Raw genomic sequence first — 21874 nt, 5'->3', positions numbered from 1 at the left:
TGGGAAACCCCAGTGCTGTGCAACACCACTGCTGAAAGGTGCCACGCTGCTGCCATCCCATGGTGCGACTGTAGGGAGCACAACGGCTCGCTCCTCCTCCACAGCATCTGCACGAGGCTCCTGTGCAGCATGCCCTCGGTCTCCAGGTGAGGTGATGGAGCATTTCTCACAGCCACACAGGTAGCATGAGTGGCTTAAAGCAAACCTTTTGCCTTAGTCCCACACAGCACCAAGTGTTTTCTTGGCTGTTTGCAGCAGACACCAGAGGAAGGTGGCCCTGCTAAGGCCCCTACAGTTCGGGCAGCAGAGGACACAAGGAGGAGCTCAGCCACAGAGGTGACGCAGCGCAGGAGGCAGCAGCTTGTACCCAAGCACCACCAGGACGTGGCTGTGCCCTGCTCACAGCTGCACAGCACCAGCTGCTTGGAGAAGCAATCCAGGCTGCAAACCCAGCACGTGCCTCTGGGAGCATTCATCTGCTGCACCCTTGGGTGTCAGCTCCTGCTAGAAAACCAGCACCGAGTTCATGTGCACACTGGGACTGCCCCAGACAGGTTCTTCTTCACACTTTCGCCAGCAGTAATGGCAATAAAACACCATCCATTTGGGGAGCACGAGGTACTTACATGCGTTTCAAGGAAGCAGCTTTGGCCAATCCACCTCACAGAAGAGAAAGAAGAAGTCTCCTTTATTTCTGGCTCTGCCTTCTGCAGATTTCACTTCCCCAGCTCTGCCAGAGATGGGTGGCAGAGATAGGGATGCTGTCGCTGGAGGCGGTGCTTCCCCCTTTGCACAAGGCTCTGTTCCACACACACAGCCCCGTGCCGCCCACTCCCTGATGCTTGTTCTGTGTTCCATAAGCTAACCCCAGCCTTGCTGTCCCCTTTGATTCTACAAGGAGGTCTTTTGGCACCCACCACCTGGGGGCAAGGGGGTAACAATTAGGTTGTCTCGGTGGCCCCATGGGCTTCCACTGGAACTGAGGGCTCCTACTGAAAACATCATCACTGTCTCTATGGTAATGCCACACCAAGGAAGGTCTGGAATGCAGCAAAGCACCTCACCAGGGTCCCCTGAGCTGCATCATTTCCTATAGTGACTGCAGAGATATTATCTGCATTGATAGCAGCAGCACTGTACAGTCAGTTCTGGGTGCAGATCTCTCACTTCTGAAATAGCCTTATCTGCTTCCTTCTCCTGGCCACATTTGGTTTTCGGTTGCTGGTGAGCAGTCCTGGGAGAGCCTTTCGTTTTCTCCTTTTTCCACTTCAAAACATCTTCCCAAAGAACTTGAAAGCTGCTGGGATCCTGAAGGGCTGCAGTGGGCTTCAGATGCGTCCAAAAGAAAGAACGTTTCCTGGATGCTGAGACATCTGCGCCCCATGGAAGGGCAACAGCTGGTTTGCTGCTGAGCAACGAGGATGTGAAATTCTGGAGGAGGTTCACACGCCGGGGAGGCACAGAGACAGCCCACAGCAGCACCGCGGGTGCCACAGAGACCATCAGTGCCCATGTACCCACTGGGCAGCCCGTGCCCAGCCAGCAGCCGCCCCACAGATGCGCCCTCCAACACCAGCTGGGCGCCGGGCAGCACAGACGCGATCTACATCGGCGCCGAGTGCCTGGTGGCTCTGCTCGCTGCCCTGGGAAACATCCTGGTGGTCTGGGTGGTGAAGCTGAACGCAGCCTTCCACAACACTACCATGTACTTCATCGTCTCCCTGGCGCTGGCCGACGTCGCGGTGGGGGTGTTCGTCATCCCGCTGGCCGTGTTGGTCAGCCTGAAGGTCAGCATCCCCTTCCATCTCTGCCTCTTCCTCTGCTGCCTCATGGTGGTCTTCACCCAAGCCTCCATCCTCTCCCTGCTGGCCATCGCCATCGACCGCTACCTGCGCGTGAAGCTGCCTATCAGGTGAGCACATGGTTCTGTTCTCCAGGCGATGGGTTGCCGTGCAGATGCCAAACACACTATACATTTCTTTGGGTTTCTGAGGATAATCTTTTAAGTATGCCCTCTTTTACTGCTGGCTGAAAATAACAAAGACTTACAGAGGCGTTTGCTTTCCATGTTTGAATGGAAAGACATACAGAAAGCATAACTGCAGGCATAAAAGGACATTTTTGTGGGGAGAAGACCTATACATTGAGAATTGAAAAAGCAGTCTGCCCTTACAAATAGCATAAACCAACACAAAGGGTAAGGAGCATGCAAGAAAGCTGAGAAACAGGATCACTAGCAGAGGAAATACTAGCAGTATCCAGGCAAAAGGAGCACTGAGATCATAATGAAACAAGAAATAAAACAGCAGACAAAACCAACAGAAGTTAAACATAGTTCACCTTTCCTGAGTGACTGCCACAATGAAGAGCCATGGCTTTATATCACAATAAGGTTTTCCTTCCAAAAAAAAAAAAAAAAAAGCAAGTTGGTGCTCCAGTTTGTCACAGTGAACCTGGAGCATTTGAATGTGAGTTACTGAAATCATCCATCACTATCTTAAACACTTTTGTTCAGTGTGACCTCGGTTTTCTTCCTCAACAGATATAAAATAATCACCACAGAGAGAAGGATTTGGTGGGCGCTGGGGCTGTGCTGGTCTCTGTCTCTGCTGGTGGGAATAACCCCAATGTTTGGATGGAACAAGCGAGGCAGCGCCCACTACCACGCATGTGAATTTGTCTCTGTGATGAGGATGGATTACATGGTGTATTTCTCGTTCTTCACGTGGACTCTTATCCCTCTGGGCATCATGTGCGCTCTCTATGTCGCAATATTTTCCATCATCAGGACAAAGCTAAGTCAAGGAGCAAGCAATGCGAGAGGGGCGGGCACATTCTATGGGAAGGAGTTCAGGAAAGCCAAATCTCTGGCACTTGTTCTCTTCCTGTTCACAGTGTCCTGGTTGCCTCTGTGCATTATGAACTGCATTTTCTACTTTTACCCTGAATACAAGATTCCTAAGCCTTGGATTTTCTTGGGAATCTTGTTGTCCCATGCCAATTCTGCCATGAACCCCATTGTCTACGCTTGCAAGATAAAGAAGTTCAAAACCACTTACCTTTTAATTTTAAGGACCTATATCCTATGCAGAAAAAAACCCAAAGCTAGACCCAGTTCTTACAGATCAAACACAGCAGCAGTCAAAAACATAGAATGAACGTTAACCCACCAGCATCTATCAGACCACTGATAAAATGCTTTAAGGAACTCACAGGAAAAACGTGTGCTGTTTCATCTGCTGTCTTACACAAACTGTTTTACAATGAGGGGAAGACCCTTGTACACCGATTCCCATTTGACATTAAGCCCAAGAATTAATTTACGAACTTCTGCATTGTTGTATGCCAGTAAATTTGGGTTGGTTGTTGCTGTGCCAAGCCCAGACCTTCTCAGCTAAGCACCTGCCTCCAAGAGCACCTTCTGGTTCTTGCTTACTGACTTCAGCGTTGCTTGGCAGACCGTGACCCAAAGCACTGGGATGGACTTTTTACTGCCAGCTGCGATCCACAGACAGTAAGGAATGCTGCAACAGTTCTTGCTAATTTCTAGCTTTAACTCAAGCTCAACAAGTCTTCTACTCAGCATTTTGCTTTCTCTTTACTTGCACACAACCACGCTTGCTTTGATGTTTTGCTCCAGCAATTCAAGTGCAGTTACAGCATCACGTGGGACCTCCACCTGCAAATGAAAGACTGCACCAGGACCCACCCCTACCCTTGGGTCTGTACATACACCTCTTATGTCCGTATGTCTGTATTATATAGTTTCAAAATACAAAAAAGTTAAGATTAATTTTGTCCTTTTTTTGCCCCCCCCCCCCCCCCCATAAAGATTGTCTGGGTACACCATAAAACAGGATAAACGTATTTTCTTACAACACAGCAGCTTGCAATGCAGGATGTCCTCACTGCCTCTGTCTTCTGTCCATTTAGACTATCAAATGAAGCCTGGTCAGCTCGTTCTGCAGTTAGTACTGCCACATTTTCAAGAAGAATAAGAACTATTATATGGATTTTATGCAAAGTCGACGTGCTGCATGAAATCCCTGCTCTGTTCTAGCACGTGTCCCAGAAGCTCAGAAACTGCAGTAAATGCCACAGCACAGCTCACACAGCCTGATTTCAGGGAGCACGGGTTAAGATGAACACAGGCAATTAAAGGCAAGGCCCTTTTTTCTCCATCTTTGCATAGTAAAAGTGATCTGGGAAAAAAAAACTGAAAGGGAGTGCATCATTCCATTACGTATCTCAGCAAGCTGAGAGGCAAAACGCCAGCGCCTGCTCCTTTAACAAAGATCAGAGGTCTTAGTTCATTATCTGATGTAATCCTCGTTGCTGCCCAAACCCACCCCATTACAGGGTCCCACCCTTAATGAAGCAGCTGGCAAAGGAAGTCACTGCACGACATGATTGCTGTCTCTAGATAGAACCGACTGCTTTCAGCAGGAAAAAAAAACAAACAGAAAACACAGAACGTTACTCCCCAGAATAACGCAGAGCAAACTTTGCTCGGGTGTTTCCAGCGGCTGCTCGGTGCTGCCCCGCAGTGGTGCATCATGATACAGTTCAGTAATTAACTAACCATAGAACTGGGCACTCTATCAAAAACGCTGCAGCCAGCGACAGAACAGGGAAATAAGGGCACAGATGTGAACAGGTGCAGAGAAACACTTCCATTTTTCAGTTCTCTTCAGCAGTTCCAAGAAATAGCAGAAAAACTCACATGGAAACTTGCAAGCGCACAACAGGTTGTCACCAGGATTGCTCTAGATGAGGAAAATTGGTATAGAAATCAACTTGTCCCCAGTGCTGGCAAGAGCTGTACAACAGGAGATGTCATTTTCCGCTCACAGCTGTGAATTCAGCTGATGTTACATTCTGCAGCGTGGGTATCTCACAGAGCACTACAGGCCCCTGTGCAGCAATCCCAGAGGCATCCAACACACAGAAAGTGCAGGTGTTCCCATGTCCATGTGCCATCGTCACACAGGTGCTGCTTTCGGTCGGGGCTTGAGGACCACAGAGGCATAAGAAACCTCATTCTGGGATGTGAAAGAGGTTACAAGCATTAGAGAAAGTGCAAATGCAACATCTCAGCACAAATTTCCTCCTTTGAGCTGGACCTCAATGCTACATAACGTGAGCAGCCCCAGGAATTATAGTTTTGACCTTTACCTGGGTGTTTTCAGCAGACTCCTCGCATGGTGTCTGGGAGGGAACTTGCTCTTGTAGATTTTCCTGGGACCTCTTACACCCTAGAAACAAGGAGAGCAGGGTGGGATTAGCCAGGTGGTGCAGTTGTTCATTTAAAAGACAGGAAGCTCTTAGTCCACACTGAGCTTCTTGAGGGTCATTTCAAGGTAAAAGAACAGAACCCCTGCTCTTTGTCAAAACTTACAAAACAAGGATGTTTTAATAACAGAACTAGGGAGCAATCAGAAGCCAGTGGGTTAGCCTGCCCTGTGTGCAAGACAATTTATTCCTCCCCTCCTCAAGTGCAAGGCACTGAGTTATGCTTCCTTGTCATTTGCACCACAGAAAGAGGAATTGGCGGTGATATTCTGCCAGCTGATCGTACAGCTCCTTCTCAGCTGACAGCTGGGCAATCAGACCTGAAATCTGTTGCAATATTCACTGCAAACCAAGCAATTTGGAAGCCCAAGAATCACGCTGCTGGCATTTTCTTGACTGTGCTACTTACTTCTTCTGATGAGGTAGCTGACTCCAACAACCACAAGAGTTGACAGGATGCCAGAGATAAAGGCTAACGCCAAGTAGAATATTTCAGGGCTGTTGATGCACAGGAAACAGCGTCAGAATCACATTCTTACAGAAATGTCAGCGAATTAGTAGCTCTCAAATTCAACCAATCTTATCAAATATCATTTTTCCAAGCCCCGTGAGATTACAAGATACCTGCAGTATTACTAAGTATCTAGAGCACAGACTAGAAAATTCTAAGGAAACTTGTAAAAATGTGGGGCATAAACTGCATTACATGTAACTCCTCCCTTATAGAAGGGGCTTGCAGTTTCAAGGAACTTGGTGTTCAAAGTTAAGAAATTAAGGTGTAGCATTTACTTATCAATCAAGGATTTGCCTCCTGAATCTGGGAAGGCAGCAGTAGAGGTCTGTACAGTGGTACGGACAGTGACAGTAGTGGAAATGGGTTCTGGTGTAACTAAAAATGAATAGAAAAAAAAAATAAGAGATTAAATGTGTTAATATTTCCAGTACTATTCCAAGTAACAAGCAAAGCACTACTTAGAAGTGTGAACCTATTCAAGAATGACTGCAAGAAATGTTGCAAGTCTAACATTTCTGTATTAGAGGGCTGCAAGCAAAAACACCAGGCAGGAAAACGTCAGTGATCCACATTGCCACTGTTCCTCAGCAGCCTTTGGAAGTTGTGCAGTACTTGCCCAAATGCATTTATCCACAAAGCTACCCCACAACAATCTTTCTGAGTCCGGAAAGAACAAGATCCAAGAACACTGGATCTGATAGAACTTCTTAAAAAAAAAAAAATTGAAATACCTGGTTTTGATTTTGAGGAACCAGATCCCATTCTCTCCAAACACTCATGAACAGCAAGAGAACCTAAAGATAAGGGAAAAGCTGTATTTATTCTCACACATACACACAGACACACACACCCCCTAACATTCTTGTTCATGTCACAGGCTTGATTTAACCTTTACCAGTGTTTCGGGCATCTTGCACAAAGTTGCATGAAACCACAGCAGGAAATCTGGCAATTACACAGCACGAGCCCAACTTCAACATCTTATTCCCATACCCAAGTGCACACACACTCAGTACCCTCTGGTAGGCACGTCTGCTCTCCAAAGGATGGGATGTATTTCGTATTGGAACAAAAAAACATCCCCAGTATTATTTAGCTAGAATAGAGTGAACTTTATGAAAATTTCCATGATCAGAAGCACAGATAGGAAAAACCTAAAGGCACATTTTTTTATCGGGTTACATTGACTTTAAGAGAAAGTTGCAAATGAAAACATTATTCTCAAATTTAGGATGCGCAAGCTTAAAGATAAGGAAATACAGGCTTACTAAGAAATTCCCACCCTAGTATCTCTCATTATACGGCTTTCAAACTGCACATTGCAAATAACATCCAAGTATTGTTCGCCACACGAAAACAAATTACCCTCGCTGCTGCTGTCACCTTTTCCTACTGCATACCCCAGCAGCCAACTCCGAGTTCCCCGTGCCAGATCTAGAAGTACTTCTGCTCTTGCAAACCCAGTGTAATGTTGGTAAGCAATACAGCTTCATCTTACCTCGCACGCTGCAGAACGGCCGCCCGCTCGCTGGTAGAAAACTTCGGTGGTGTTAGCCCTGCTTGCACAGCACTACGTGCTGGCTTCACGAAAAGAATCTGTGCCAAACTACTGAAAGCTCAAGTAAGCTTCAATTCAAGCGAGGCATCGATGTGGAAGTTGAGCAACTTCGCTTTTTTAAAAAGAGGAAATGATATGAAAAACCTTTATTGTCAGGAAATGCCAGAGGGAGAAAAAAAGTCACCTTTAACTTGAGGTAGATTACTTTTGCTTTTAAGAGTATCTCACTTCCAAAGAACACCTTCTTCTCTGAGCTGTTGCAGTGAAAAAAAATATAGAAACCTATGCTATTTTACTAACACCACTAGAAGTATTTTCTTACTGCAGTACCAGTCCATGTACTAAAGGTGCATGAGTCCCTCTAGGGCAAACTTAACAACGGAGGCTAAGTTTTTATTATCTTTTGATGTTTCCTGCCAGCCATATCCTCTTTACCACAGAAAAAGAAGAAGCTTTCGTAATTATTTAAAGCTGTGTTCCTTTTTTTTTATTATTATTATTTTTTATTTTTAAGTTTGTCTATAAACTGAGGACAGTAGTTCCAAGCATCTCTAAATCGTGGACAGCTCACTGGTTAGGTGAATGGGAGGACTAGCAGTCATTTTGATTTTAAAATATGTTAACAAAAATAACCACAGGGCATGACCACAGGTAATTCTGAATAAGAAAAAATTTCATGAGTGTATTAGCACCATAGTAAGTGAGTCAGCATCTCATCTCCAGAAAAGTTCACAACTGAACCAGGAAGCAAACAGAACTGTTCACACTGTGGTTGGAAGTAATCCCCCGCTATAATCTACCTACAGTGGTTTGCTTGCATTACCAATCAGGCTACTACAAACACACACACACACAAATCACCATCACCACTGATAGTCAAAGACAGCAACGAGTTTTGTTTGTTGGTTTTAATGACATTTTACAGTCAAAGAGTTTCCAACAGTAACGAGACACCTCAGAGGAATCAGGTACTACACGGCTACACTGCCACCTGGGCGCTCTTTGCTAATGCCTTCAGGTCCAAAATGCACTTTGCAATGCTCTCCTTCTGCTGCAAAAAGTAAAAAAAAAAAATAAAAATAAAAAAGCTTTCAGAAGAAAGCCTTTATGAAAGGAAGTTAAACAAGCAAAACATGTACTTAATGCATTTTTTGTCTTCTTTTTGGAAATGCAAAATGAGTTACAGATTAAAAGGAATAACGCTATATAGCTTGTAAGGTGAGATTCAAATCCAAGCAGTGACCTGCCTCAAAGCATACACAAGCAGAGCTAGAAATATATTCCCTTGTTATCAGGTTCATTCCTTAAGAGAAAGGGCATCCAGAGTCCATCTGTGGGTCTTAAGCCGCTCTGCTCTGGAAAATTTTAGAAGAAAATTCCCTGATGTGCCCTTGTCAGAGGGTTAGCTCTATGCTGCAAGAGCAAACAAAACAAATGACTTGCTCAATTCACTAGCAGCACAAGCACCTTGTATCTAGTGGGTGGGCTTCTCAGCTCTCACACAGCAGCAGGAATGCATCGCAGCCATGCTTGCAAGCCACCCAGATGATCTAGCACCTTTTGACTCAAGTCAGAAGCACTGGACAGCAAGCATGCTTATAGACTAAAACATAACACAGATGAAAGCAAACAGCAAAAACCGATACCTGCTGAGGCGTGATGCTCTGAATAACACTCTTCTCCACCCACTGAACCATGTGATCTTGCTCTTTTTGACGCTTTAAGTTCTGCAGAGCCACTTGGTAGTCCAGCCTTTTCTTCACTTCATTGTATACTGTTAGCAGCCTTTCTCGGTAATTAGCTTCCAGCAACATTGCAATATTATTCTAGACACAGGAAATGAAATCAACAGATTAACGTTTGATAAAAATACAATCCAGCAGAACATTGTCCCACACAAAGTCAACAGATCACGTGGTGGAACTGGCCTTGTCTGCAGCAAGTATCTCATAACTCGTTTGTTGCTTGTTAGTAACCTAACAGACACCCACGTTATGTGATGGAGACAGCAGGAAAAGTGAGCAGTATAGCTAGAACTGCATACCCTCTTGGCATCAAAGAGATAGCTGCGGCCTTCAATTCTCCACTGTTCCTTCTTCTCCTCCTCAATGGCAGTCTCAAGTGCTTTAATTGCTTCATTTTTCACCTCTAAGGCTTTAGCAACTTTCTCCTGAAAGGAGAAACAAAAAACATGCTTCAGAATGAAAGCAAGCTGCAAAGAAAACAAGTGCTCTGCAACTAATTTCTGAAATTCTGCATTACAGTTTGAGAAATATCTACCTCAGCTAGACTGCATCAGGTTTGACAATGGCAAGACAAGAATTACTGTTTATGATCAACTGTACTTAAAAAAGAAAAGCCATGAAATATTTTTTCTTTGTCAGGTGCTTCTTCATTTTTTTTTTCCAAAACCCATGTAGCAACACCAACAGAAGATGTAAAACACACCTCATTTAAGCACTGTTGCAAGGATAGCAGGCTCAGACTCTATCACAGCTCAGACCTACTTTGCAGATTCATTAGTTTTTAGCTACAGCAAAGTTGGATTATGATTTCTTTTTACCTCGTTAAGTTTGTCAGCAAAAGCTGCTACATCAGCACCGTATTTCTTAACGGCATAAATGATGACCGTCAATATGCAGGCAGCTGCAACTGTCTCATGGTTAATTACGTAGATTTCCTTAGAGAGAAAGTAAAGCAGGAGTCCAGTTCCCAACATGTAAGGCCCTAGAAAAAATAAAAGATAAAGCAGCATTATCTGCACAAAGCATAAATTGCCGCACTGAAGTCAAACATCTAAAAATAAATAGTTTAAGGCCAGGAAACATTCTTTTGTATCATGACCAAAGGCAGAATCTGACAGCCTCAAAACAACCCAGCTGGAAGGGAAGCATGAGGAGCACTGCATCCAGCTCCTGGCTCCACATAGGACCGCCCAAATTCACACCACATACATGTAGAAGTGCCTGCTGCAGGCTTTGATTTGAATATGCTACGGCTGTTCTAAGGCACTTAGCATGAGGAATACTAAACAGGCTTCATAACCACCCTCTCACAATACCTAAGAATCACTAATTTTTACTCTTCAAAGAAGTATTTGCTTAGCAGAATTGATACTTGACAGAATGTAAAAATTCTTCCTCTCCTATTTAGATATCACGCTTTAAACACATGCAGGATGCTGACCAACGCTGTTTTCCCTGATACCTCACCTTTTCCACAGCTACAAATTACAGACACGACTAAATAAGCCTAACCAAATGCAAATTAAAAGCATATGCATGTATTAACCTGTGACTCCCGTTTTCGGATACAGAAACTGGAAGAACTCCTCAGGGATCAGGCCGTGCCGGACCTCTCCTCCCTTCTCTGGCAGAGGTGGCAAAGGAGCCAAGCGGTGCTGGCCGGTGTGAAGCGGCCTCGCGGCGTGCAAGATGCTGTAACGGAAACGCTCCCATTCAGCTCCTTAGAGTGCGAAAAAAACCACCAACCAAAACCCGCTCCAGCACTCAGCCCCCAGCAGCGCGGTGCCCGCGCGATACTCACCCCGCCGAGACGGGAGGCGGCAGGCCCTGCAGGCCCTTCAGCACGGCCGGGGCTGTGGGAGGAGAGGGGCAGAGGGCACATGAGGACGGAGCTCAGACCCCTTCCCCCCCGCACCACTCCCGCCCCGCTTCCCCCTAGGGAGCCGTGTCCGCTCACCGGCGCGGAGGACGAGGCGGGACAGCATAGCTGCAGGCGGCGCGGCGACCCTTCGTCCCGGTGACCGCCGGCCGCCTCCGCACCACCAGCCAAGATGGCGGCTAGGCAGCTCTCGCGACACCCTCGCGAGACTTCCGCGGAGGGGCGGTGCGGGGCCGCTCTCGCGAGAGCCGACGACGCGCGCGCGGCGCGGGAGCACGTGGGGCGGCGCCGGTCCCGGTCCCGCTGCGCCACCGCCGCCGCCGCCATGGAGGAGCCGCCGCCCGAGCAGCCGCCGCCACCCGCGCCTCCGGCGCCCCCAACAGGCGGGGAGGATGAGGAGGCGGCGGGCGGCCCCGAGTGGAACATCCCGCCCAACGCGCCCGCCTGCATGGAGCGGCACCTGGAGCGCGCGCACTACCGCGCAGGTTAGCGGCCCGCGGGCACGGGGCGGCGGGGAGGGGGCGGGAGGGGCGCCGGCCCCGAGGGCGCGGCGGGCGCTGAGCGGCCTCTCCCGCAGACGGCGCGCTGCTGCTGGGCGCCTCGGGGCTGAGCGGCCGCTGCTGGGCCGGCTCCATCTGGGTGTTCGCCGACCCCCGGCGCGCCCCCAGCGAGGGCTTCTGCACCGCCGGCGTCCAGACCGAGGCGGGCGTGGCCGACCTGCGCTGGGTGGCGGACAGGGGCATCCTGGTGGGCTCCGACTCCGGTAAGTGCGGGGCATCGCCCCCTGCCCGCTCCCGCCGGGCTCCCCCTGCCCGCCCCCCCCGCTCCCCTCCCCCGTCCCGGTGCCCGCGGTGAGGCGGGGCCCCCGCTGTGCCCCGCAGGCGCCGTGGAGCTGTGGGAGCTGGACGAGAACGAGACCCTCATCGTTAACAAGTTCTGCAAGTACGAGCACGATGACATGGTGGAGGCGGTGGACGTCCTGGCGGGCAACACGCGGGCGGTCAGCGGCGGACGAGACTTCAGGTGAGCGCTCCCGGCCCCGCTGCACCCCGGGGACGTGGTGCCAGGCCCTGATTGCTGCCTCTCGTCCGCAGTGTGAAGGTGTGGGACCTCCCGCAGCAGGCTGTGCTGCACTCCTACAGAGGTGAGTGTCCGCTGCATCGCAGGTTGTGGTCCACACACCATGGGTGCTCCAGTCAGTGGAGTTTCCAGCACAAGCGTACTTCTCTGTTCATTTTCCCCCTGCCAAATCTGTGCTATAAGACTTGCTTCTTTCCAAGTATATTTTTGAATGTTTGCTCTCTACTTTCTTCTCTTTCCTGCACCTGCTTACATAATCCAAGCTGTTTTCGCTTTGAACGACACTCCCCAGAGCTCTGGGGAGCTCACACTGAGCTGTCACAGAGGCCATGCTGTGCTTGCTTGGCCATCTCCCCCCACTCCGCTGTAACCGACCTCTGGTCTGCAGAGGATTCTTCAAGCTGGTGCACCTCACGAGGACATGGCTGCAGTGGCTCTGGTTGGGTTTCGCAGCTGAGTGTGTTAGGAAGTGCTTGGTTATCCCTGGGTAGAAGTTATCCCGTGTCTGCTGTGCCTACAGAGATCCTCGCTCCCTTCTCTGTGTTGTGTAGTTAGGCACTGGGCACACAGGGGAACGTTGGGTGCAGTCTTTGAGGCTCTTTATCCTTTTGTGCTTTTGGTAGCTCACTCCGATGCAGTGACATGTGTGGCTGCCTGTCCTGGTAAGGACACCATGTTCCTGTCCTGCGCTGAGGTAAAGCTAATTCTATGTGAATCTGCTTGATAAAGATGAGATTTAACTTAATTATTTGCAGTTAAACACACTGATTGTGAAACCACCTGTCATGGTCTGTATAATCTGCATGTTTTGTTTCAATGTTCCAGTCTGATTAGTTGCTGATGGGCTCACCCAGCCGCTGGTACAGGTTTGTATTAAAACATGGGAATTCCCAGCTCTGTCCTGGGGGGACTGGAGGAGCTAACTGTTAATGCCAGCATCGTTTTAGACACAGGAGGAGGTGATGTGGGTTTGAATGCGGATCGGTAGCAGTACTGCAGTGAATCTGAGTTTATGTCTGCCTCTGCTCCAAAAAAAATTGTAAAAATCTTATTTGCTTTGAATTTATAGGATGAAAGAATACTACTCTGGGACACCAGATGCCCCAAACCAGCTACTCGAATTGGTAGGTTTCCGAATGCAGTTACTGCTTATGTGTGAAGTTTTGTGAAGAAATACATTATTTCATGCCTGAGTTCTCTGTGTTTAACTTCGGTCTAGTGACCTGGCCACTTTATCACAAAAGCCCACTAAACACTAAGAAGTCTATCACAGAAGTAAAATCTTTTAAATAATTATCATAGCAGCGTTAACTGGGCTAGGGTAGGAATGTGCTTGTACGGACTGCTCTCTTCACACTTATCCCAATTTATTTACTTACAGTTTGCAGTGCCTGTAATTACCTCCCTACCTCAGTCCTGTGGCATCCACAGGAAAGTGACATCTTTGCTTTAGGTAAGAAGTGATCTTACTGTTTGACTTTCACGAGACAAATTGAGGTCTTTCTTTTCACGTGACAGTTTTGCTAATAACCTCATTCTCTCTTCTCCTCTTAAAGGTGATGAAAGTGGAACAGTTGCACTAGTAGACACAAAGAATCCTGATTCTGCCCTCAGCTCCACTGTGCATGCCCGACGTGTTACGGGCTTTGCATTTTCTGCACATAGGTACTGTCTGAGATAGTGGTGTAGAGTGTGCAACTACGTACGCTTGAATGCCATAGTGTCTTTTAGAGTAAAGCATTTTTCATTACAACTTTTGTGTTTTTAATTGTTCTAACCACAGTCTCTTCTCTGCCCTCTAGTTCACCTTTACTGGCTTCCATCAGTGAAGATTGTACAGTAGCTGTTCTCAACTCAGACCTTTCAGAGGTGTAAGTACCAGACAGTGTATTCACTGAGGCTGTTTGTCTTGCTGATTTCTCATTAAGGGAACTTTAACCTGAAGGGAACCCTTTAACCCTTTCACCTGAAGGGAAGGTGAAAATGCTCCTTAAATTGGGGAATGTTGTCCTAACAAACTAGCAGTTAGGAAGTGCACAAGCCCATAAATTCTTAGTGACAGTGCTTTGTGGCTCATAGTGGTCTGTTTTCCAGGTTCAGAAGCCGTTCTCATCGAGACTTTGTGAAAGGTTTATCGTGGTCTCCTTCAGACAATGCCTTGCTCACTACAGTTGGATGGGATCATCAGGTTTTACATCACACTGTCCCCATACCAACTGGTGAAGCTTCCGGAATCAACTGTGTAAAAGAATAGTTTTATAAACTCATTGGTCCAAATTCCTTCCTGGCATTACTTTGGTTCTCCTGAAGTCAACGATGTTTGTGAACCGGAGTGGTTATGGATTGTTGTCTGCCTTGAACCTGCCATGAACCTTGTGACTAAGAAGGTTCCCATAGCAATTTAGAGTTAAATGTAAGTTAGCTGCAAACCAGACTGTACCATCTCCTCAGAGATGAAAAGACTGCAGTTTTTTACCCAGAAAAAAATACTGACTTCAGCCACAGAGGAGTCTTGGAACAGGGAATTAGGTATAATAAAATCGAAAAAAGACTTGTGTCTTCAAACCACTCACAGAATGAATACAAACAAATTATTTGGGGAGGTTGAAAGAAACCACCTTCACTGAGGCAGACTTAGAAGCCTCACCTGAGCAAAGTGTTTGCTGTTTAAGTACTTCCTTCCAACTGGACAGGAAGGCCTGTTGGAATTTTAAGGGTACAAGGGTTTCCTTGTTGTCCTTAATGCCACATTCAGTTTAGAAGGTTGGTTTTTGCTATCTTCTATTGTGAATCATCCCATGGTGAGCACTGTGTGTGCACTTCTGCTCCACTGGTGGGTATCAGAGTACCAGCGCTTAGTGTGATACATCACATAGGCTGTATGATAAGGATCCCAGCTGCAGTCATTAAACATCTTTGTGATGGTGCATGACATGCTGAAATACCAGGACCTGTAAATGCTCACCATTGGCTTGCAGCTGAGAGCAGCTCGCAGGGGCTTCTCTGCAGCATGCTGGAGGCTGACAGAAGTTTGCTTGACACCACGTTTCAGCTTCTCTGTGCTGAATACAACTTACTCGAGAATAAGGTTTGTGAACAAAAGTTTATATAAGGGAAAAACTGGACTAACGACACGAGTCTTCATTTTGTTGCTCCTGTTATCAGACTGCTTAGTGATAAATAAGGCTCCTTAGACACTTTCAGTGAGTGACTTTTTGTGCTGGAGACTGAGAAGATCGAACGTTCCCATAATCCCCAAAAGACTTCACAGCATCCTTAGAGGGTTTGGGGTTTTTTTTGTAATATAACGTACAACATCTCAAACTAGACTGTTTCCTTTGAACATATTTAACTGACAATAAATGGCATTGCTCTGCATACGTGGCCGCTGCTCCAGGTGTGGCTTGCTCTGGATTAATATTTCCTAGAGAGACAACAGTGGGATGTAGCTAATGAAACAAAAACTACTGTTAAAAATGAATGCTACGTTTTCTTTAACGTGATAGCAACGTTGCACTGTAAGCAACTACAATGTCATAATTGTTTTCAGAGCAAAATTCCCCATCTAGAGCATTGTATTGGAAAGAAACTATCATAAAAACCGACAAGCTTCCTCAGAACTGCCCCTTCAAAGTGTTAAGAAAAGAACAAAGGTTGTGTATTACAAACTGAAACAGCTCTGCTGCTGCTTGTGAAAAAGATGTCTTTGGCAACAATGGAATACAGTTTTAAAATAAATCATAGTTTTCATTTACAACTGGCTCTTAAGTTTCACCGGGCTACCTCTGCAATGCTAAGAGCCAGCTGAGGTCATGGACAGCTGAAGTTGTGATTTCAGTCCCTGGAGTTACAATTGTCCTTAAATAAACATTCACCACACGTAATGCGAGCAGGGACAAGTTTCAAATAGGAAGTTTTAAACCACATGAGTTCCTCAAATCACCGTGTTGCGGTGTTGTGCAGCCCATGGCAAAAAGCAGCATTAGAGGTGGAAGATAAGGACCGTGTGGAGGAAAGGTCATTGTTGATATATTAATCCCGTTCTTGTACAGTCAATTAATGACTGTTAGCACGGTAGCACATGCCGTGCTTCAGCATCCTGCAAACCTTTGGGTAAAGCTCTGTGTTCCGCCGCAGGAGGGCAGCAGCATGACAGCAGCCAGAAGTTTGTGCCCCTTAAAGATCATCTACCCTTTTCACCACTTGGTTTCTCTCTCCCTACCATCGTAAAAGAAGCTCAGAAGAGCAACAGTTTATTTAGCAGTTGCTAGCGTTAGCTTACCAAGGCTGTAAGCGCTGGGAGCCAGCAAGGCCATTAGAAGCAATGTGTCACATAGGCAGCACTGCAGAAACACCAACACCACGACAGTGCCCGCTGACTTAGAAGCTATCTGCAAAGGAACTGGAGCATTCTCTGGGTTTTGCAGTGTGCCGACGCTGCCCAAGCTGCTTCAGACACTGCTCAGGCTTAGAGACACTGCTGTAATACACTGTGGCTAGAGAAAACGCTTCAAGATACGTTGCACACTTCCCTAATGGAGAACCTTGTTTTGTAGCTAGGATTAAAGAGATGAGAATGCAAATAAGTATAATTTGGAGGAGTGGAGAGAGTAAGCCACTCTGGAAGCAAGCTGCCTTTTACGTTGGTGCTTGCATTGCTCATCCTTCATTTTCAATTTTAAACACAACTTTCTAGTTCGGACTTGCAAATCACTATGCAAGTTTCATTCTTAATGAAAACCTCCAAACCAAGAATGCTATTTATAGAAACCCAGGCTGAACTGTAAAGCTGCTCCATCAGGCTGCCTAACCTGCAGGGCACGGGGTGGTTCTGCAGCAATGGGCAGCGAGGAGAGCTGCCTGCTCCTGCTTCTGTTATCACTGACATTGTCACAGCAGTTGTTGATACAGAGCCCTAAGCAGAACCTGGCCCAGCCCCTAGGAAAGGTGAAGTTCAGTAGGTAAGACTAGATAATATTAAAAAAAAAGTCACACCACACATCATAAAACAATACATCCAGGCACATTTAATGCAAGAAGGCTGGTGTTCAGTGGCACTCATAAATAAGAGACTTTGTTCAAACACTTTACAAGTAGAGCTATCAGTTCTACTACATTAGCAGGTGCTTTAGAGGAGATTGCAGGGGCTCATTTAAGTTGTATCAAGACTTGAATGACCACACTGGCAAGAGAGGGTTGAGGCATTACGAATTCCACTGTCAGCTTTCAGGATCTCTTCCAGCACTATGAGGTCACTTGGCTCTGTTACTACCCCTCCATTTCTCTCCTCTATCGCTAAGTTTATGTAGTAAAGCAGCTGGGGGAGAAGGAAGAGAAACAGGAATCAGAGTAGAGTGGATGTGTGTGCTGTGCTAACAAGATCACCCGGCCAAGAGGGAGCTCCCAGCAGCTGAGAAGAGTCCTCACTGCTCATTGCACTGAGCTTCTGCCTGTCAGCAGCTCTGACAGCGATTTCTTTGGAATGCAAACAGTTCCCTATGGCCTTGGTGTGTTTAGTCGTACTGAAATTCTACTATTTTCCTAAAGCAGCAGGGATAGCCCGCAGTGTCTAAAGAACAGAATTCATTTCAATGCTTCAAACATTCACGTTAACCAGTTTTACTGGGAAGTCCTACCCAGTTTCATTACAGCTTAGTCCATATGCATTCCCAGAATGGGCGTTCTTTGAGTAAATAAATGATTGTTACACAAACCTGACTTACATTCCCATGCTTCTGCTAGTTAATTTAAAGCAATGTCTATCTGCTAGAAACAAGATTCTCCGCGCTATGTAGCACCGTGTTACAGCTACGGGTGAACTGCGTGTCTGGGTGAAACAACAAACATGGAATTCAAAGCAAGTGCCAATGTTGCTTTGAAAAAAATGAAACTTTTGTTGGGGATTTTTGTTGAGATTGAGCAGAATTCACAAGAGAGGGAGACAATTCAGAAACTGTGTGTGTATGTGTAAAGAATTCATCTCCAAGTCTGAAGTCTCCCAGCAAGTCTTTAAGCTAACTTTAGGAATTAATTTGCAGTTTAACTCATTATGCGAAAGCCTACATCAGGAAGCAAAACGATCAGGTCGCAATATTATCAGTGAAACTTCTTCGGTTTAGGGGACAGTGGTGAAATCCCACCCTGCATGTGTGAAACACAACCCCAGGGCTACGCAGACAGGATCCCAGCTTCACTCCCAGAGATAAATAAGCGTTCTCAGGACACTCCTCACATGGGGAGCTTCCTCACTGGGGGCGGGGATTGGCAAATAAATGGCTGTTGTACGCACACAGTACACGAGCCCAGGGAGTCACTGCCTAGTCACTCCATAGTTACTTTCCTCCACAAACCAACATCCAGCCATTTAAAATGCGCTGTTTCAATACCAGCTGGAGTGAGCACGGCTGGAAGCCTTCCAAGTCACTGTGAGTTACTGGCATAAAAACATCCTATGAATTAGCTATTAGGCTGATTATGGTATTTGCGTTCTCATTTTATTCACAGCAAAGTAAAGTTCAGAATACTTTGAAGCCTCTGCAGCGTTCGAAACAGCTGTTAAATTATTAGGTAGAGTTGGAAATAAAGTAAAACAGAATGTCAACAGCGTGACATTAATAAAGATAACTTCTGAAATCTGCACTGTGAGGAGAAAATTTATCACCGAGTTTTGAATCAAATTGTAGAGCAAAATCTACTCGCAACACAAAGCAGAATAAGCTTGAATGGAAGTAATGATACTGTATGCCATTGAGAATAGAAAGTGCTTTCAATAAAGGTAGACTCGTGTCTCAAAGTGCTTTCAGTTTGTCAGCGATTAGAAAATACTCTCTACAAGTTTTTACACCTATCTTACAGTGATTTGCAGCAAGTTTACCTGGGAGGAAGATTTGTTTCTAATTTCAGGAAGTTAGCTATTCAAAACCTCACAGCAATACACTCTCACTACAGCTGACTGAAGTGCGAAATACCCTCTTTCAGACCACGCTCCTCTCCCATCCCACAGCACCAGCTCCTTCAGGCAGATCTGCACCAAAGTGTCCACGATGTGCTGATGGAAACAGCTGGAGATAGGTCCCTCAGGTACCTCACACCCCGGAGTGTCAAAAACTTTACAGTTACACCAAAACTTAGCTTATCCGTCCCCTAGATCAAACTAAAGCCACATCTCAGTATAACAGTTTATAAAGACCAAGCAGCTTTGTTTTTGGAAGCGGGGTTTCTGTGGCACAAACGATCCTAGAGGAAAGCACCATTGGTACCATTCTGGTGAGTCACTAACGTCCACCAGCTCCGGCAGAGGAAAAGCTGCTCAATGTCTCATACTGCCAACGTGCTTTACAGCCACCAGCCTTGCAGCCTCCCATGACAAAGAACGAGTAACAGAAACATGCAGGCACCAAAGGAGTGGGAAAGCAAGGGTTGTGCTTGCAGAGTGGCTGCCCCTGGCCCTGGGGATGGGCACTGACAGCGTGAGCTGGCTTAAGGCATCAGCGTAATGGGTTCACTCAAGGCTGACGGGGCAGTGATCTAGGCATCCTAAACTATTTCTATCCAATTGACCTCACATTCTTAATTCCCCTAAATTCAGATACATACTGGCTTGCTTCCATTACACACATCTCCAGCTTTGGCTTCTCCCCACTCCTAAGCACAATTAAACAAAAAAACCCAACTTCTCCAGTGACAATGATCTTTAAACGAAGCGTCTCCTACAGTTTAGAAGACCTATCAGGCTGCAAATTCGAAAATAATACTGGGGGAGAGGGAAGAAGAGAAGGAAAAACATCTTTGCTCACATAACAGTAGCTGGTCTGCAGTAACTATGCTCCATGACAGTCTTTTTGAAGAGTCCAAGTCCCAGGTTTGCTCTCCACGTTCATCCTCAGTAGTGTTGAGCAGTGTTTGCTGGCCAGGTGGAGAAGACCTCCCCCCACCACGCACCTCGTTGTCTCTTCCCAGCAGAAGGACGAAGGCAGTGGAGCAGCCCTATGGACGAGCCTATCGGTGCCCACTCTGGTAGGTGTAGGAGATGGGCTGCCGTGCCCCGGGTCTGACCGTGAAGGTGTTGGTGGGTCCGCCATACTGCGAGCTGCCGTGGGAAGGTCTGAAAGGAAAACAGTGAGGAAAGTCACCAAAAGCCAAGGAAGCCATTTGTCTGTACTCAAGATGGCCATGCTCTTCTATTGAAGCAAGATAGTTTCAATAGAAGCTTTCCTCTTCCCTGCAAGAAGGCCCTCCACCCAGCAGCCCTCTACCCACAGTTGCAGAGAGAAGTGTTGTAGCGGGGTACCAGCCCCCAGCTTGTCATCAGCACAGCCTCTGGGCTGCCCTTACACCCCCACCACAGAGCTGGTGGAACAAGAGCCACTGCAAAGCCCTTATCTCTGCCATTTGGGGCAGATGACCCAAGGTGTTATTTTCCCACCAATTTCTCGGCCCAGGACCCTTCTAACAACCAGAAGTCAGTTCAGGGAGGCACGTACCTGCCAGCTACTAAGAAGTCCCCATTTTGCCCCTTGTACTTGGCGTCAGCCCCACCGTACGGCCCAGCTTTCCCAGCCGAATCCATGGAGGTGCGCCTGCCCTGCGCACTACCGGGGCCGTTCCAGTGGGCAGAGCTGAGGCGGCGGGCCCCATCCCCGGCCGAGGAGCTGTATGCCCCAGAGCCGTAGGAAGGGAGCACTGTGCCACGGGCAGCTGCTCTGGGATAGGATTGTTCAGGCTCGGAGACGTAGAGCCGCTTTTTGATCAGCGGGCGGCTGCTCGGCCCTCGGCTGAGGTAACCAGCGGAGCTGCTGTAATCTGGGCACGGGGGTGCCATGTCGCCGTTCCTCCTGCTCTGCTCTCCTGGCTCCTGGCTGCTCCCATAGCCGTAGTTACGACCGTAGCCGGGCCACCTGAAGTACCGCGGTGCGTCAGAGCCCCGGCTGGAGTCAGGGAAGCTGGGGCACTTGCGGTTCCCCTCGCGGCTCTGTGGGATTCCATCAACATCATCTGCCTCATTGCTGAACTCGGGGGGTGGGGGGATGATGGTGTAGTCCAGCGCTGTCTCTCCGTTCTCCTCCTCCTCTCCAGGCATGGCGTGGCGGGCAGGCTCGGGGTGCTTTGGCTGCCCCAGCTCCAGCAGGCCCCGCAGTAGGCTGGAGGCCGCAGCTCGCTGCTGCCCTGGGGGCTGCCCCTCACCCGCTGCCCGGCCCTGCTCTGAGGAACTGGAGAAGGATGGCGGCTTGCTCTGTGCTGCCGAGGGCCGGGGCACCACAGTGAAGGAGTAGGGCTTGGATTCGTGGCGGTAGAAACTGGTGCTGGAGGTGGTTTCTGATGTGGTGCTGCCCAATTTGGCGTGCGGCCTGGCCCTTGGCGGACCCCCCGCCTCGCTGCCCGGGCGGCCCCGCTGTGCACGCTGCCGGGCTGCCAGCAGCAGTGCCATGGGGGAGCCCCGCTCCACCCGCTCTCCTGTCACCGGGTGGATCAGCACCTCCTCCTGCCCTGTGCCTGGAACTCCTGGGGGGCTGCTGGCCGAGTTCGGGGGGCAAGCAGGCTCAGCTCCACCAGCCCCAGCCCGGTGCACTTTGTACTGGAAAACAGCAGCGCTGGGCTGCGGTGCTGGAGAAACAGGGGGCGATGGGACGAGGGGAGAAGGTGGCTCCTCCGCTGGTGTCTGAGATGGGCTTGGGGCACTCACATTGCTGTCAGGGGAGCAGGGAGCAGGGGTTGAGCTCTCCGTGGCCTTGTTAGCAGCAGGGATGATGGGAGCAGGGGTTGAGCTCTCCACGGCCTTGTTAGCAGCAGGGATGATGGGAGCAGGG

The 21874-nt window shown here is 48.0% G+C and overlaps 4 protein-coding genes across 5 annotated transcripts in view; 2 read left to right on the top strand and 2 right to left on the bottom strand.

Moving 5' to 3' along the window:
* ADORA3 (adenosine A3 receptor) lies at positions 696–3783 on the top strand. The gene is made up of 2 exons (XM_021376843.1): positions 696–1912; positions 2543–3783. The coding sequence occupies exons 1-2, from the start codon at positions 1512–1514 to the stop codon at positions 3156–3158; spliced, it is 1017 nt and encodes a 338-aa protein (XP_021232518.1). The 5' UTR covers positions 696–1511; the 3' UTR covers positions 3159–3783.
* Positions 8256–11218, bottom strand: ATP5F1 (ATP synthase, H+ transporting, mitochondrial Fo complex subunit B1). Its single transcript, XM_021376846.1, has 7 exons — positions 11067–11218; positions 10911–10962; positions 10656–10801; positions 9928–10091; positions 9409–9534; positions 9011–9190; positions 8256–8415 (listed from the first exon to the last, which is right to left on the bottom strand). Exons 1-7 carry the CDS (start codon positions 11092–11094, stop codon positions 8344–8346), a joined length of 768 nt encoding a protein of 255 aa, XP_021232521.1. The 5' UTR covers positions 11095–11218; the 3' UTR covers positions 8256–8343.
* On the top strand, positions 11142–15448 carry WDR77 (WD repeat domain 77). The gene is made up of 10 exons (XM_021376842.1): positions 11142–11473; positions 11566–11751; positions 11870–12011; positions 12083–12132; positions 12692–12762; positions 13138–13192; positions 13450–13521; positions 13625–13733; positions 13871–13939; positions 14163–15448. The coding sequence occupies exons 1-10, from the start codon at positions 11161–11163 to the stop codon at positions 14320–14322; spliced, it is 1227 nt and encodes a 408-aa protein (XP_021232517.1). The 5' UTR covers positions 11142–11160; the 3' UTR covers positions 14323–15448.
* C25H6orf132 (chromosome 25 C6orf132 homolog) overlaps positions 17073–21874 on the bottom strand; it is a 15626-nt gene continuing 10824 nt past the window's right edge. For both annotated transcript variants that reach the window (XM_021376840.1, XM_021376841.1), the window contains exons 5-6: positions 20552–21843; positions 17073–20172 (exon numbers count right to left, since the gene is read on the bottom strand). In XM_021376840.1, the coding sequence (XP_021232515.1) occupies positions 20067–20172; positions 20552–21843 (1398 nt within the window). In that variant the 3' untranslated portion in view covers positions 17073–20066. The remainder of the gene's footprint in view (positions 20173–20551; positions 21844–21874) is intronic.

This window comes from Numida meleagris, chromosome 25 (genome assembly GCF_002078875.1).
Source record: "Numida meleagris isolate 19003 breed g44 Domestic line chromosome 25, NumMel1.0, whole genome shotgun sequence".
In the NCBI taxonomy this organism is placed as follows: Eukaryota; Metazoa; Chordata; class Aves; order Galliformes; family Numididae; genus Numida; species Numida meleagris.
Note: the sequence above shows the minus strand (reverse complement) of the source record. Positions and strands in the feature narration are given on the sequence as shown.

Excerpts from the sequence above, each read along its gene's own strand:
- ADORA3 (XM_021376843.1), top strand. The coding sequence starts at position 1,512 with ATGTACCCACTGGGCAGCCCGTGCCCAGCCAGCAGCCGCCCCACAGAT. Across the intron at positions 1,913-2,542 it reads CGCGTGAAGCTGCCTATCAG|ATATAAAATAATCACCACAG; the intron begins GTGAGCACATGG and ends CTTCCTCAACAG.
- ATP5F1 (XM_021376846.1), bottom strand. The coding sequence starts at position 11,094 with ATGCTGTCCCGCCTCGTCCTCCGCGCCG. Across the intron at positions 10,092-10,655 it reads TCCGAAAACGGGAGTCACAG|GGCCTTACATGTTGGGAACT; the intron begins GTTAATACATGC and ends TATTTTTTCTAG. Across the intron at positions 9,191-9,408 it reads ATCTCTTTGATGCCAAGAGG|AATAATATTGCAATGTTGCT; the intron begins GTATGCAGTTCT and ends TCCTGTGTCTAG.
- WDR77 (XM_021376842.1), top strand. The coding sequence starts at position 11,161 with ATGGCGGCTAGGCAGCTCTCGCGACACCCTCGCGAGACTTCCGCGGAG. Across the intron at positions 12,012-12,082 it reads AGCGGCGGACGAGACTTCAG|TGTGAAGGTGTGGGACCTCC; the intron begins GTGAGCGCTCCC and ends TCTCGTCCGCAG. Across the intron at positions 13,193-13,449 it reads CAAACCAGCTACTCGAATTG|TTTGCAGTGCCTGTAATTAC; the intron begins GTAGGTTTCCGA and ends ATTTACTTACAG.